Here is a 10,945-nt window from a genome sequence, read left to right on the forward strand (position 1 = left end):
AGTATGGAAATGTAAGCCGAATAAACCCTTTCCTCCCCAACTTGCTTCTTGGTCATGATGTTTGTGCAGGAATAGAAACCCTGACTAAGACATGGTGACTCTTAATGTCACAAGAATTGAGTTTTAACATAATACTTAAAGGGTGCAGAAAATTAGTTTCATATTCACATGAACATGGGACATGAATCTTGAAAGAATTTGCCTTTAAAATATATTGATCAAGGGGATGGAGCGAGCCATTAAGAGTGTGTGCTGCTCTTTCAGAGGTGGGGAGTTTAGTTCTCCTGTAGCTCCAGCTTCTATGGCCCCTGTGCCATCTCCTGGAAGCCATGTGCACTATACCCGCTCCTTCATATGCTAAAAAAGAAAAAAAAACACCTTACATTTTTAAATTGAAAAAAATGTACCTTTTGATTTCAAAATCTGTGAATTGAACAATCAGCTAAACCGTATTTCTAGTATAAGTTGCTTAGCAATTTTGCTTATTAAAACCAGCCTGCAGCTCAGCAGCTGTAGCTACTGACAGACAAAGCTGAATTTTGATAGTCAATTCTTTTGAAACAGAGGAGCTTTCATTTTCAATTTGCTATTATTATGACCGGCCTGGTGCCTTCTTCAGTGAAATTTCCCTAAGTCCATCATTTCTTGAGATTTGTTTTCCTGCTACTCAGTAATATTTAGTTAGAGCTCTAGGAGAGACCATATATTGAAAAGGGAATTCTAGTTCTCGTGAGATTTTGCCGAGAAGAATGTTGTATTCTCTGAAGAACTTATGATTCGAAAGTCATGTGAACATCTTCTGTGCTTTGGGGACTTAACTTACTGCAGAACAACAAAGATTGCTCTCATTAGATAGAATTTTGGAAGTGCTTTTTGATGGTTATGCTTTGTGGCAAAGTTAATGTTCTTTGATAATATTTTTGCTTCAAATGTTCTATTGGATTTTGTCAAAAGCATTTTTCTAACTTTTTTGGTCATGTTCAAAACTAATGGAGTAAATATTTTATTGTAAAAATGTGATAAAATTATTAGTTGTTATTATTCACAGAGAAAAATAGTAATAATATCATGAGCACAATTTTAGCTCAGGTAAATATCACCATCTCTCTGATTGACACTGTTAAGTAGTGTGTGTGTGTGTGTGTGTGTGTGTGTGTGAGAGAGAGAGAGAGAGAGAGAGAGAGAGAGAGAGAGAGAGAGATATTTTGATTTATATGAAGGCCCTGAAATAACTTGTATATGAAATAACCCTTGAAAAACTTGAAATATTAAATTATTGGTCCCTAGATAGTAGATCCAATCATTGAAAAGTAATAGAATCATGAAAGCTCTAATTTAATTAGCAGACCAATCTGTTGATGGACTCATAATTTGATGACATTATTGGGAAGAGGTAGACACTTTTGAAGTGAGGCTCTGTTAGAGAAAGTAGGTCACTAGAGTATAACCTTTGGGGGACAAGATTATGTTTTGTTCCAGACCCCTCTGTCTATATTCTGTTCTTGTCTATGGCTACAAGGCGAACATCCTCTTTTAACATATGCTGGAGATAAAGTATTCAAATATACGAGCCTATATGTGGGGGCTCTTCTCATTCCAACCAGTACACCACATGAGAAAGCATATAGTGTATTTATTTCTGAATGTGTATCACCTTGCTGAATAGAATAGTTTTCAGATCCATCTATTTCCTGCAAAGTTCATAACTTTCCTAGATTTAATTTTTACTATTTTAAAGCATGTGTGTACATGCAGGCGTGCATATGTGCATGTGTGCATGTGCACGCACACACATGTGCACGTGTGGACAGTGTTCATAGAGACCAGAGGCAACAGATTCCTGTGTGGGACTGAAAGTATAGGCAGTTGTGAGCTTAGGGTACCCAGAGCCTGAAGTTAGGTCCTCTAGAAGAATAAATAATTTGTGCTCTTAACTACTGAGCCATCTCTCCAGCCTCCAGTTTCATTTTTCTCTACAGCTGAGCAAAATCCTGTTGTTTGTGTATACCTCGTTTTCAGTAACCACTCACCTGCTGACAGACATCCAGGATGCTCCTATTTCTTTGCTGTTGTGGATAGTGCAGCACTAAATACGGATGTGCAAATCTCTCTGTGGTAGGTTATAGTCCTTTGGGTAGGGAATATGGTAGATATGGTGATATATGGATATATGGTAGGGATATATGGATATAATGGATATATCCATAGGGGGGATATGGTGGGATCATTTGATAGTTTTAGCTTTGGGTTTTCAAGACACGTTCATGCTTACTTCTATAATGGCTGTGCCAACTTACCTACCAGCGGTAGATGATTTGCTTTTGAGTTAATGTCTGTTAGCCTTTGTTATCAGTTTTCTTGATAATAGCTATTCTGACAGAGTGACAAATCCTAGTGGTTTTTTAAAAAAATATTTATTTACCTATGTTTATAAGTATTTTGCCTACACATATTTCTGTGCACCACTTACTTGTGTGTCTGGTGTCCATAGAAGCCAGAAGAGGACAGCTAATCCCCTGAGCTAAGGGTTCCAGACGGTTGTGAGCTGCCATTTGGGTGCTTAACTCTATCTAACCTGGGTCCTCTGGAAGAGCAGTCAGTGCTCTAACTGCTGAGCCATCACTCCAGCTCTGTGAAGTAGTTTTTTTTAAAAAAGTATTTTAAAAAAGAATTCTTAGATTCAAGGTTCCTAAAGCTTAGGAGAACTCCTCAGACTGTTAAAGATAGCCAACTGAAGCCACATCAGTGCCCCTTACCAGCATTCCTGAGGTGAGAGCTATCTTCAAGCATTGCTGGTAAAGGAACAGTACAGGATCATATTAAGGGAGGAAACCCAGACCCAGGAAACAAACATCTCATGTTATCTCTCATCTGAGCTTCCTTGCTCCAAATTGTCACCTCATCAAGGAGACCTCTCTCTGTAACAGACAGAGGCTGTTACAGAAAACACAGCCAGTCAAAGTGCAGAGCTGTACAGCCCAGTCCCCAGGATACATCTCCAACATAACTCCTGCACCTAAGCCTCAGGGATCATTTCAGAGGAGGGGTGGAAAGACTGTCAGAGCCATAGCAACAGGGAGCTTGTTGTTAGATTGTGTCTCTGAGAATGTCAGAAGCTGCACTTATGAAGTCTTATTAACACAGCTGCCTAACCAGGAGCTGGACAAGGGTGATGTCAAAAGCCATGCTAATGTGGATGGGGGAGCTCACAAGGCCTCAGCCCTACATAAAGAACTGCAGGCAACTAGGGACTGCTGAGAGGGGGAGAGAGGGTCTTCTCCAGGGAAGGGCACACAGATCCGAGAGGCAGTACAAAAGGGTCAGTATGGTACTGCAAGTACACACACATACACACACACACACACACACACACACACTTACACTTATATATAACAGGATACAGTCTGAGCAGATGTATTTAGGAACACACACATATAACAACAGGTAATGAGAAAGGAGACTGTGAGTTTGAGAGAGCATTGAGAGGCTCCTGAGAAGGTCTAAGAAGGAGAAAGGAAAGGAGACAAGGATGTAGTTATAATCTCAAAAATAAAAGCAAGAGTTAAAAATGATTTTTTAAAAATTTTTTGACAGATCGTTACAGAAAACCAGTCAAAATGCAGAGTTGTGAAATGCAGCCCCAGCAGATACATCTATAGCACAGCTCCTGTACTTGAAGTACTTTTAGCATGCCCTTCCCTGAAAGCTAAGGGGGAGAAACACTTTAAAAAAATGATTGGCCATTTGTGTTTCTTCTTTCGAGAACTGTCTGTTCATGAGCCCACTTAATTTTGAAATCACATAGATCCACCTGCCAGTACCTCCAGAGTCCTGGGATTAAAGGCTTGCTCCGCTCTGCCCAGTCTTGGTATTTAATTTTTGCAGGAAGGAACCCATTTTGGAGACAAATTGAACTGAGTTTTAGTGCCATTCTCATGTCATAGCAGCTGTGTGACCTATAGTGATTATTCCTCTGGTCTGTTTGCTCATTTGTAAAATAGCACTAACAACTTTTATCATGTGCAGGTTTCGATGAACATTAAATACAATATATGTATCAATATAATGGAGAATAAAATATTGTGCACACAACAGCCACTTGGAGCTAGAGTGATATTGATCAAAATAGACTTTGGAATAAAAATGTTGCAATAGGTACATAGGCATATCTTACAATGGCAGGGTAGGATCAGTGTATCATAAAAAACGAAAATGTAAATAAAAATCATTATATGATAATATGTGGAATACCTGTTTGCTAACAACTAGATAATTTAGTTAAAATAGGCAATTTTCTGGGAAGATAGAAACTACCAAAATAATTTAAAAGGAGATAGAAAACCAAGTAAGATGTTTAAATTTTTAATTAGGAAAAAAAATCTTAAAATGAAAAGCACAAGCTATATTGCTTCATTGGTAAATTCTAACCATTTGAGAAGATTTACTATAGCTTCTCTAAAAAAATCAGAGAGAATACACTTTGTATTTCATTCTGTGGTTAGTGATGCCACACTGGTAACCAACCCAGGCACAGACACAAGAAAGCTACATACAGTAGTCTTTTTAATACAACTGGTAAAATTCTTAGCATGAGACCAGCAAACACAAGTTTTAGCAGGAGAAGAAAAAAAAAAAAGGAATTTTATACTACAATTCAGTGGAATTTATCCCTGAAATATAAATCCAACAGACCACTATGTCTTAGGGTTCTTTCCATACCATGCAAAAGAGGCCATCATTTATTTATCTATCTATCATTTTAGATACTAGGTGCTGACCTCGTGCTAAATATATATTGGTGAGGGCAAAAATAGTCCTCTCTTCATGAGGCTTCTTTGAGCTACACACATTGAAAACACAGCATTACTATGATAGGGGCTGTGAAGCCTGTGATAAAGGAAGTTGGCATAGCCAGGGTCTGAAGATAACTTTTCTGGAGTGGTAATTGAGCTAAGACCCGAATCCGGAATCCGGATATTACACACAGTAGCCCCTGACCCAGTTTTTGTGCTGTGGATTGAACCCAGGACCTTGAGGCACTATACATTCCTAACCATCAGGAACTCACTATTGGCTGTGGTTAATGCTTTTAGTTATCTGAGACCGACTATAGTCCTAAAATATTAAATTGGAGATTCTAGAAATGAAGAATCCCTGAGTTTGAATAAAATCGTTATTCCACATCCTGCTGCCCAGGACACAGGAGGCACCCATGTGTATACACTAGTTGCCTGTTAATCATTAGCATCCCCAGGGACCAGAGGGATCATCATAATGTCACAGATGCTTGTGTTCAGGTAACTTGATTTCATTTAATTATTCCCCAAGCACAAGAGTAGTGATACTGACAATTCAGATAGCTCCCCGCTCAAAACAGCTTCAAATTACAACCCTCTAAGTAAAAATGAAGGCAGTGTAATATACTTTGAAAGAAAAATGGCCATATCGATATTTTTAAAATAGTGCCTATGATTAAAATTGTTCTATCTTAGCTATTACTATTAACCTTTTGCTGTGCCTAATTTATAAATAACTCCTATAATAGTTATATATGTACAGAAAAATACAGTATGCATTTGCTCAATGCTGTGTGTTTCCTGGCATCCTCTGGAACCTTGGAGCAGTTCCCCGTGGATAAGTGGGTTTCTGTGTTCTAAGGATATAATCTTGTCCCACTGTATTTATCCTGTTTTGTATTTGTATTTGCATTCTGCACTGCTAGTGAGAAATCTCATCAGCTTTTAAATAAGCTTATGTTTTCTCACAATAAAAAACAACTCTTGTGTGACCTCTTCTCCCATTTCAACTCTGTTTTCTTTTTCTCTCTTTCCCCTCTCATCACAGAAGGGTTTCCTGGAGTTTGTTTCTATTTCTTCATTTTATAAGGTGGTTAGGAAAAAAACAAAAACAAAACAAAACAAAACAAAAACCAGGCTTATCTCTTCTTCAACCTATTTCAGTCTGGGTTGCAGCTAGATTGTAGCCAAAGACATTTCTTTAAAGTCAGTAATGACCGCCATGCCCAGTGGGCACCACTTAGTCCTTTTGCTTGGCTTTTTTTGTGGCAATGAGCACAATTGAAACTCTCTTTGAAACATTCTTTCCATGATGTTAGTTTTCCAGTTTTCCCCTTTCTTCTTCTGAGCTGGCTAGAGATGCCAGAGTTCCTGAAGTCTGCATGGGCTCTTTCCCCTCCTCATCAAACACACTTAAAGGCGAGTCTTAGACAGCGCCTGTGAATGACTCCGAAGTGCAGCCCGGCTCTGTGGTCATGTCTGTCAGACAGGTCACAAACTGCACATTTTCACATCTTCATTTAAGACCTGTTACCAGGTGCCAAGCTGGGGCCAGGGCCAACTTCTGTCTCTTCCGTGGAATCTGAGCAAACACTGAATTCTTTACTCTCCCTGCCAGCTTTGAGCAGGTACTCAAGCAAACAAGCAAGAAAGGCAGAGAACAGCAGCAGCCTTGGTGGTCTCAGTCATTCCCACCCAGCGCTGAGATCCACCCAGTTCCTTAAGGTGAATCCTTAGGCTTCATCTTGATTCCTCCTTTTATTTGGGGGTGTGTGTGGGAGTCCAGCCAGTGCCGTATAACCCACTGTGGTGTGGCTGGGTGTTCCACCTGTTTCCTACGTTGTATCTGGTATTCCCCCTTCACTACTAATACCATCGCTTGACTTCTGCACGACGTTTGCTGGCTCTGACTGCATTCACTCTTGTCATCTGACGGCTTGCTAGGTGGCTGCAAGCAGGGTTTTAAAAAAAGTATTGGGGAGTTTTTCTGTCTCAGTTTTTAGTCATTTTTGTCTGTGTGGTGTATGCATATATGCACATGCATATATGTATGCATACTCACCCAAGCTCATGCGAGTGGTGGCCAAAGGCCAACAGTGTGTGATATCCTTCATGATCTCCAGCATATCTTTTGGGATATCCTTATGAAGCCTGTGGATTTGATCTTGCGTACCTGGGATGTTCCTATCTCTGCTTCCCCAGTGGTGAGGTCATGGCTGTATGCCACCATACGGGGGTTCCACATGGGTTCTAGGGCCGCCATGCGTATGCAGTGAGCACTTTCTCGATCAAGCCATCCTTCCAGTCTCCTGTCAGTTTTATTGTCATCAAATGTTTATCTCTTGTTATAACATTATTTTGAGGATAGAAAGGTTTGTATGTACAAAGTACTTAGGAAGTGTGCAGCACTAAGTCCTCATTACACAAAGTCTAATACTTTGTATAGTTGCACATTTGACCAAGTACAATGTATGTGACAGAGTTTATTGGTAATGGGTTTGAATTGGGCAATTAATGTCTTGTTAATTACGCTATATAAATTAATTAATTACGCTATATAAATTCACAGTAAAATCTTCAGCTACTACAGTATGTAACCTTATTATGTATGCTTTTTTTTTTTTTTCTCCTTAATGAAAAGGCCAAGAAGCACCAGGCCTTCCTAGTGGAGACATGCGAGAATAACGTGAGAGAACTGGAATCCATCTTGGGCAGCTTTAGCGTGTCAGCGCAGTGGACATCAGGTTAGTTGGAGGTATAAACTGACAGATGCATCTGTCAGTGCTCGGAAGTCACTCCAGTTTGGGAATTCTGCAGATGCCTCTGACAGTCCCTCATCTCAACAGGCTTTGATTTGATGACATGATAAGAGCGGTTCTCACAGCAGTCAGCTGGCCTGGCTGCCTGGGAGAGGGTGACGGAGTGAGGGCCTGCTGCTGTCCTCTCAGACTTGATTTACAAGTGGTGAAGTCTGCGTGGTTGGACAGACAAGGGCTTTCTTGCTGTGTTCTGAATCCAACTGAGAGAAGAGTCCTTACAGTATACCTGCAAGGGGAACAGATGTTTCCATCAAACTGAGCCAAATTCCGAGGCAACCTTCAGCAACTTAAAGGTCACGCATTCAAAAGGTTATGCAGGACACAGGCTGTAGGAGTGTGTTCTATACCGTTGCTTTCTAAGCCCATCTCTTCATGTACATATATACGCTCTGGAGATGGTAGTGCTTCGCTAAATTAATTTTTATTTTATATTAACCCACTTTAACATGCTGAAGAACTTACAATATTGGGTAGAAATGCTTTGGGAACTAGCTAACAAACCATGTTTACAATATCTACTTTCTTATTTTTTTTGTGTGATTTTGCATCTTGTATGCTTAAAGTGGCATGAAGTTGAAACTTTTATTTTTCTGTTTTCTTTTGCCTCAATTTTTTAGTTGTTTTTATGATGTGATTATAATTTTAAGGATATAAAATTAAATCTCCCTATACATATATTTGAAGGTAATTGAAAGTGGTTTGGCAAGGGAGTTTTTTGGGGGGTGGGGACGGTGGATTTTAAGACAAGGGTTTTTTGTGTAGCTCAGGCTGTCATAGAACTTACTCTGTAGACCAGGCTGGCCACAAACTCAGAGATCTACCTGTCTCTGTTACCTGATTCAAGGCATGGCCACCCTGAGCTGCTGAGAAGGGACTGCTTTAGGAAAGGGAATTTGGGGGAAGTTTGTTGCCCTGGGCCAGTGGAAGGCTCTGATAGGAACCAGCGCTCTAGCTCAGGGCCTGCGGATCTTGCAGTTGCTGAACTGCTAAACATGCACTATGCACTGATGCATTTTCAGCCTGCGTGTATAGTTCATGCTTTTAGCTGTGATTTTATATGTGTTCACATGTAACTTTTTATTCTTATTTTTAATAATGATTTAAAATAAAAATTATGGGGTCTGGAGAGATGGCTCAGAAACTGAGAGACTTAGGTTCAGTTCCCTGCAACCACGTGGTAACCAACAACTACCCTTGACTCCAGTTCTACTTATATACATACAGGAAAAACAAATCTTAAAAGAATTAAAGTGTGTAAAGAATCACGCACCACAGCATGTCAGTGGAAGTCAGAAAACAGCTTGTGTAATTTGAGTTCTCTACCATGTGGGTCCCAGGGATAGAACTCAGGTGGTCAGTGGCCGATGCTTTTCCTTCTAAGCCTTCTTGCTGGCACCAGTATCTGTATTTTTAAACCTCAGATTCTACACATGTGTACACACTACATGTTATGGGAGATATGTTGCCAGGTGAGGACCGTGCTCTCGGCTAATGATTCTTGGGTTGGTATAGAGGCACTGTTGTGTCAGTAGTTGGTGACAGTCACTTGCTCTTGGTCGTGGCGGACGCATTCTCCTTTGGTGCATGTTTTGCCTTGTGCTTTGTGAAGTGGACTCCCATCATTTGGGCTCCTTTGCCTTCTGGCTTCTCAGTGAGTTTGGACAGTGGGTTCCAGCAGGAGATTTAAGAGGGTGGGAGAAGAGCGCCAGGACATTCTTTCCAAGTCTCATGCTCAGTGTGGGTCCACCGTGCAGTAGCTTCTCCTTTCAGTAGCTGCACCTCATACAAGGTGGCTCCTGTTTCATAGGTGGCTCTTTCCAGACTGAGGTGACAGTGTACCTTCCTCTTGACCCTCTAGGCTTGGATACGGAGTTGGTTTTGCACTTGTCTGTTTTGGTCTGTCATGATGTGTTGCTAACTCTGTGCCTGCCTACCTTCCTGTCATTAGTCTCTATTTAATAGATTCTCCTCTGATGAGCTGTTGTGAGGGAGCCATTTCCCACAGACTCACATACCGACTTATCTCTGTGCTGTTCCTACAGTGGATTCTGTTTCAACTTATCCTGGTTCAGGTTGGATTGCTGTTGTGTATTTTCTTCAATCTGCTTTTATCCTTGATATGTTTTTAGCTGCAATTTTATTAAATCATTACTTAGCCTTCTTTATTTTTCATTTAAATATTCAACATTAAAATGAAGTAGTTGCTTATTAGATATTGAGCTGTTCTCAGTAATTGCTGTCAAATGTTAGGTAATTCTGTTGTTTAATTAAAGTGAAATGATTGAAAATTATTATGAGGAATTAATCTTAGTCCAGCTCTGACAGTAGTTGCTCAGTGTTTGAGTTTTGTGCTTGCATATACTAGGAAGCTTTCTGAAGTGAATGTAACCCGTGAGTTTGTCTTCAGAGAGCAGGTGATCAGTGTTTGAGTTAGTCCAGGAGTACTTAGGACTTTACGTACATAGAGCATTACCGTCATTTTCTCACCAGTGTGGCACTTACACCCCATTTCTTGATGTCTCCTGCACCACTCTGCCTAAGCACTGCTCTCCGTGCTCCCATTCATGCTGCTTTCAGTCCTCTTGCTTGACTGTCAGGATGATGAGGGAACATGGAAGCTCTAAACTTTTAATTAGAAGATGAGTTGGTTTTGGGGCTCCCAACCTGTAGCATCATAACTCTGGTTAATAATAGTCCACTGAATATTATGTTACAAAGTTGTGAAGAGATTAGACCGTAATGTGTCCTTGCTGCCCTCCCCTGCCCACAAAGTAGTCATTATATATAATGATGGATGTGTTAATTAACTCGATTGTGAGAATCACTTCACAGTGTGAATATACAACAAATCACTTATTGCATGAACTCATAGTCAATTATTCTTCAATAGGGCCAGAAGAGGACAGCAGCAACACTTGTGAGAGCATGGGTTTCCTTTGCTCCAAACTGCCCAGGCTTTGCATATCATGTGGAAGCCAGAATCCTAGCAGTGGCCAGCTTCTATCTCTCTCATCTACGGACCTCACTTACTCTTAAACCCCCTGCCTGGGTTCTGGTCCTCTGTCTTCCTACCTGCTCTTGAGCACACCAAGCATTCTCTCATCTTAGGTCTTTATGATGGACACTCTTTCTAGATGGAGGACTATTTTTTTTTTATTAGATATTCTCTTCATTTACAATTCAAATGCTATCCCCAAAGTCCCTTATACCCTCTCCCCACCCTGCTCTCCAACCCACCCAATCCTGCTTCTTGGCCCTGGCATTTCCCTGTACTGGGACATATAATCTTTGCAAGACCAAGGGCCTCTCTTCCCAATGATGGCTGACTAG

At 40.5% G+C, this 10,945-nt stretch overlaps 1 protein-coding gene across 3 annotated transcripts in view; it reads left to right on the plus strand.

Moving 5' to 3' along the window:
• Positions 1–10,945, plus strand: part of Ccdc171 (coiled-coil domain containing 171) — a 317,157-nt gene that overhangs the window by 87,901 nt on the left and 218,311 nt on the right. For all 3 annotated transcript variants that reach the window (XM_029540270.1, XM_029540269.1, XM_029540271.1), the window contains one exon: positions 7,438–7,540. In XM_029540270.1, coding sequence (XP_029396130.1) covers positions 7,438–7,540 — 103 coding nt within the window. The remainder of the gene's footprint in view (positions 1–7,437; positions 7,541–10,945) is intronic.

The sequence above is a fragment of the Mus pahari genome, chromosome 6 (genome assembly GCF_900095145.1).
Source record: "Mus pahari chromosome 6, PAHARI_EIJ_v1.1, whole genome shotgun sequence".
Lineage (NCBI taxonomy): Eukaryota > Metazoa > Chordata > Mammalia > Rodentia > Muridae > Mus > Mus pahari.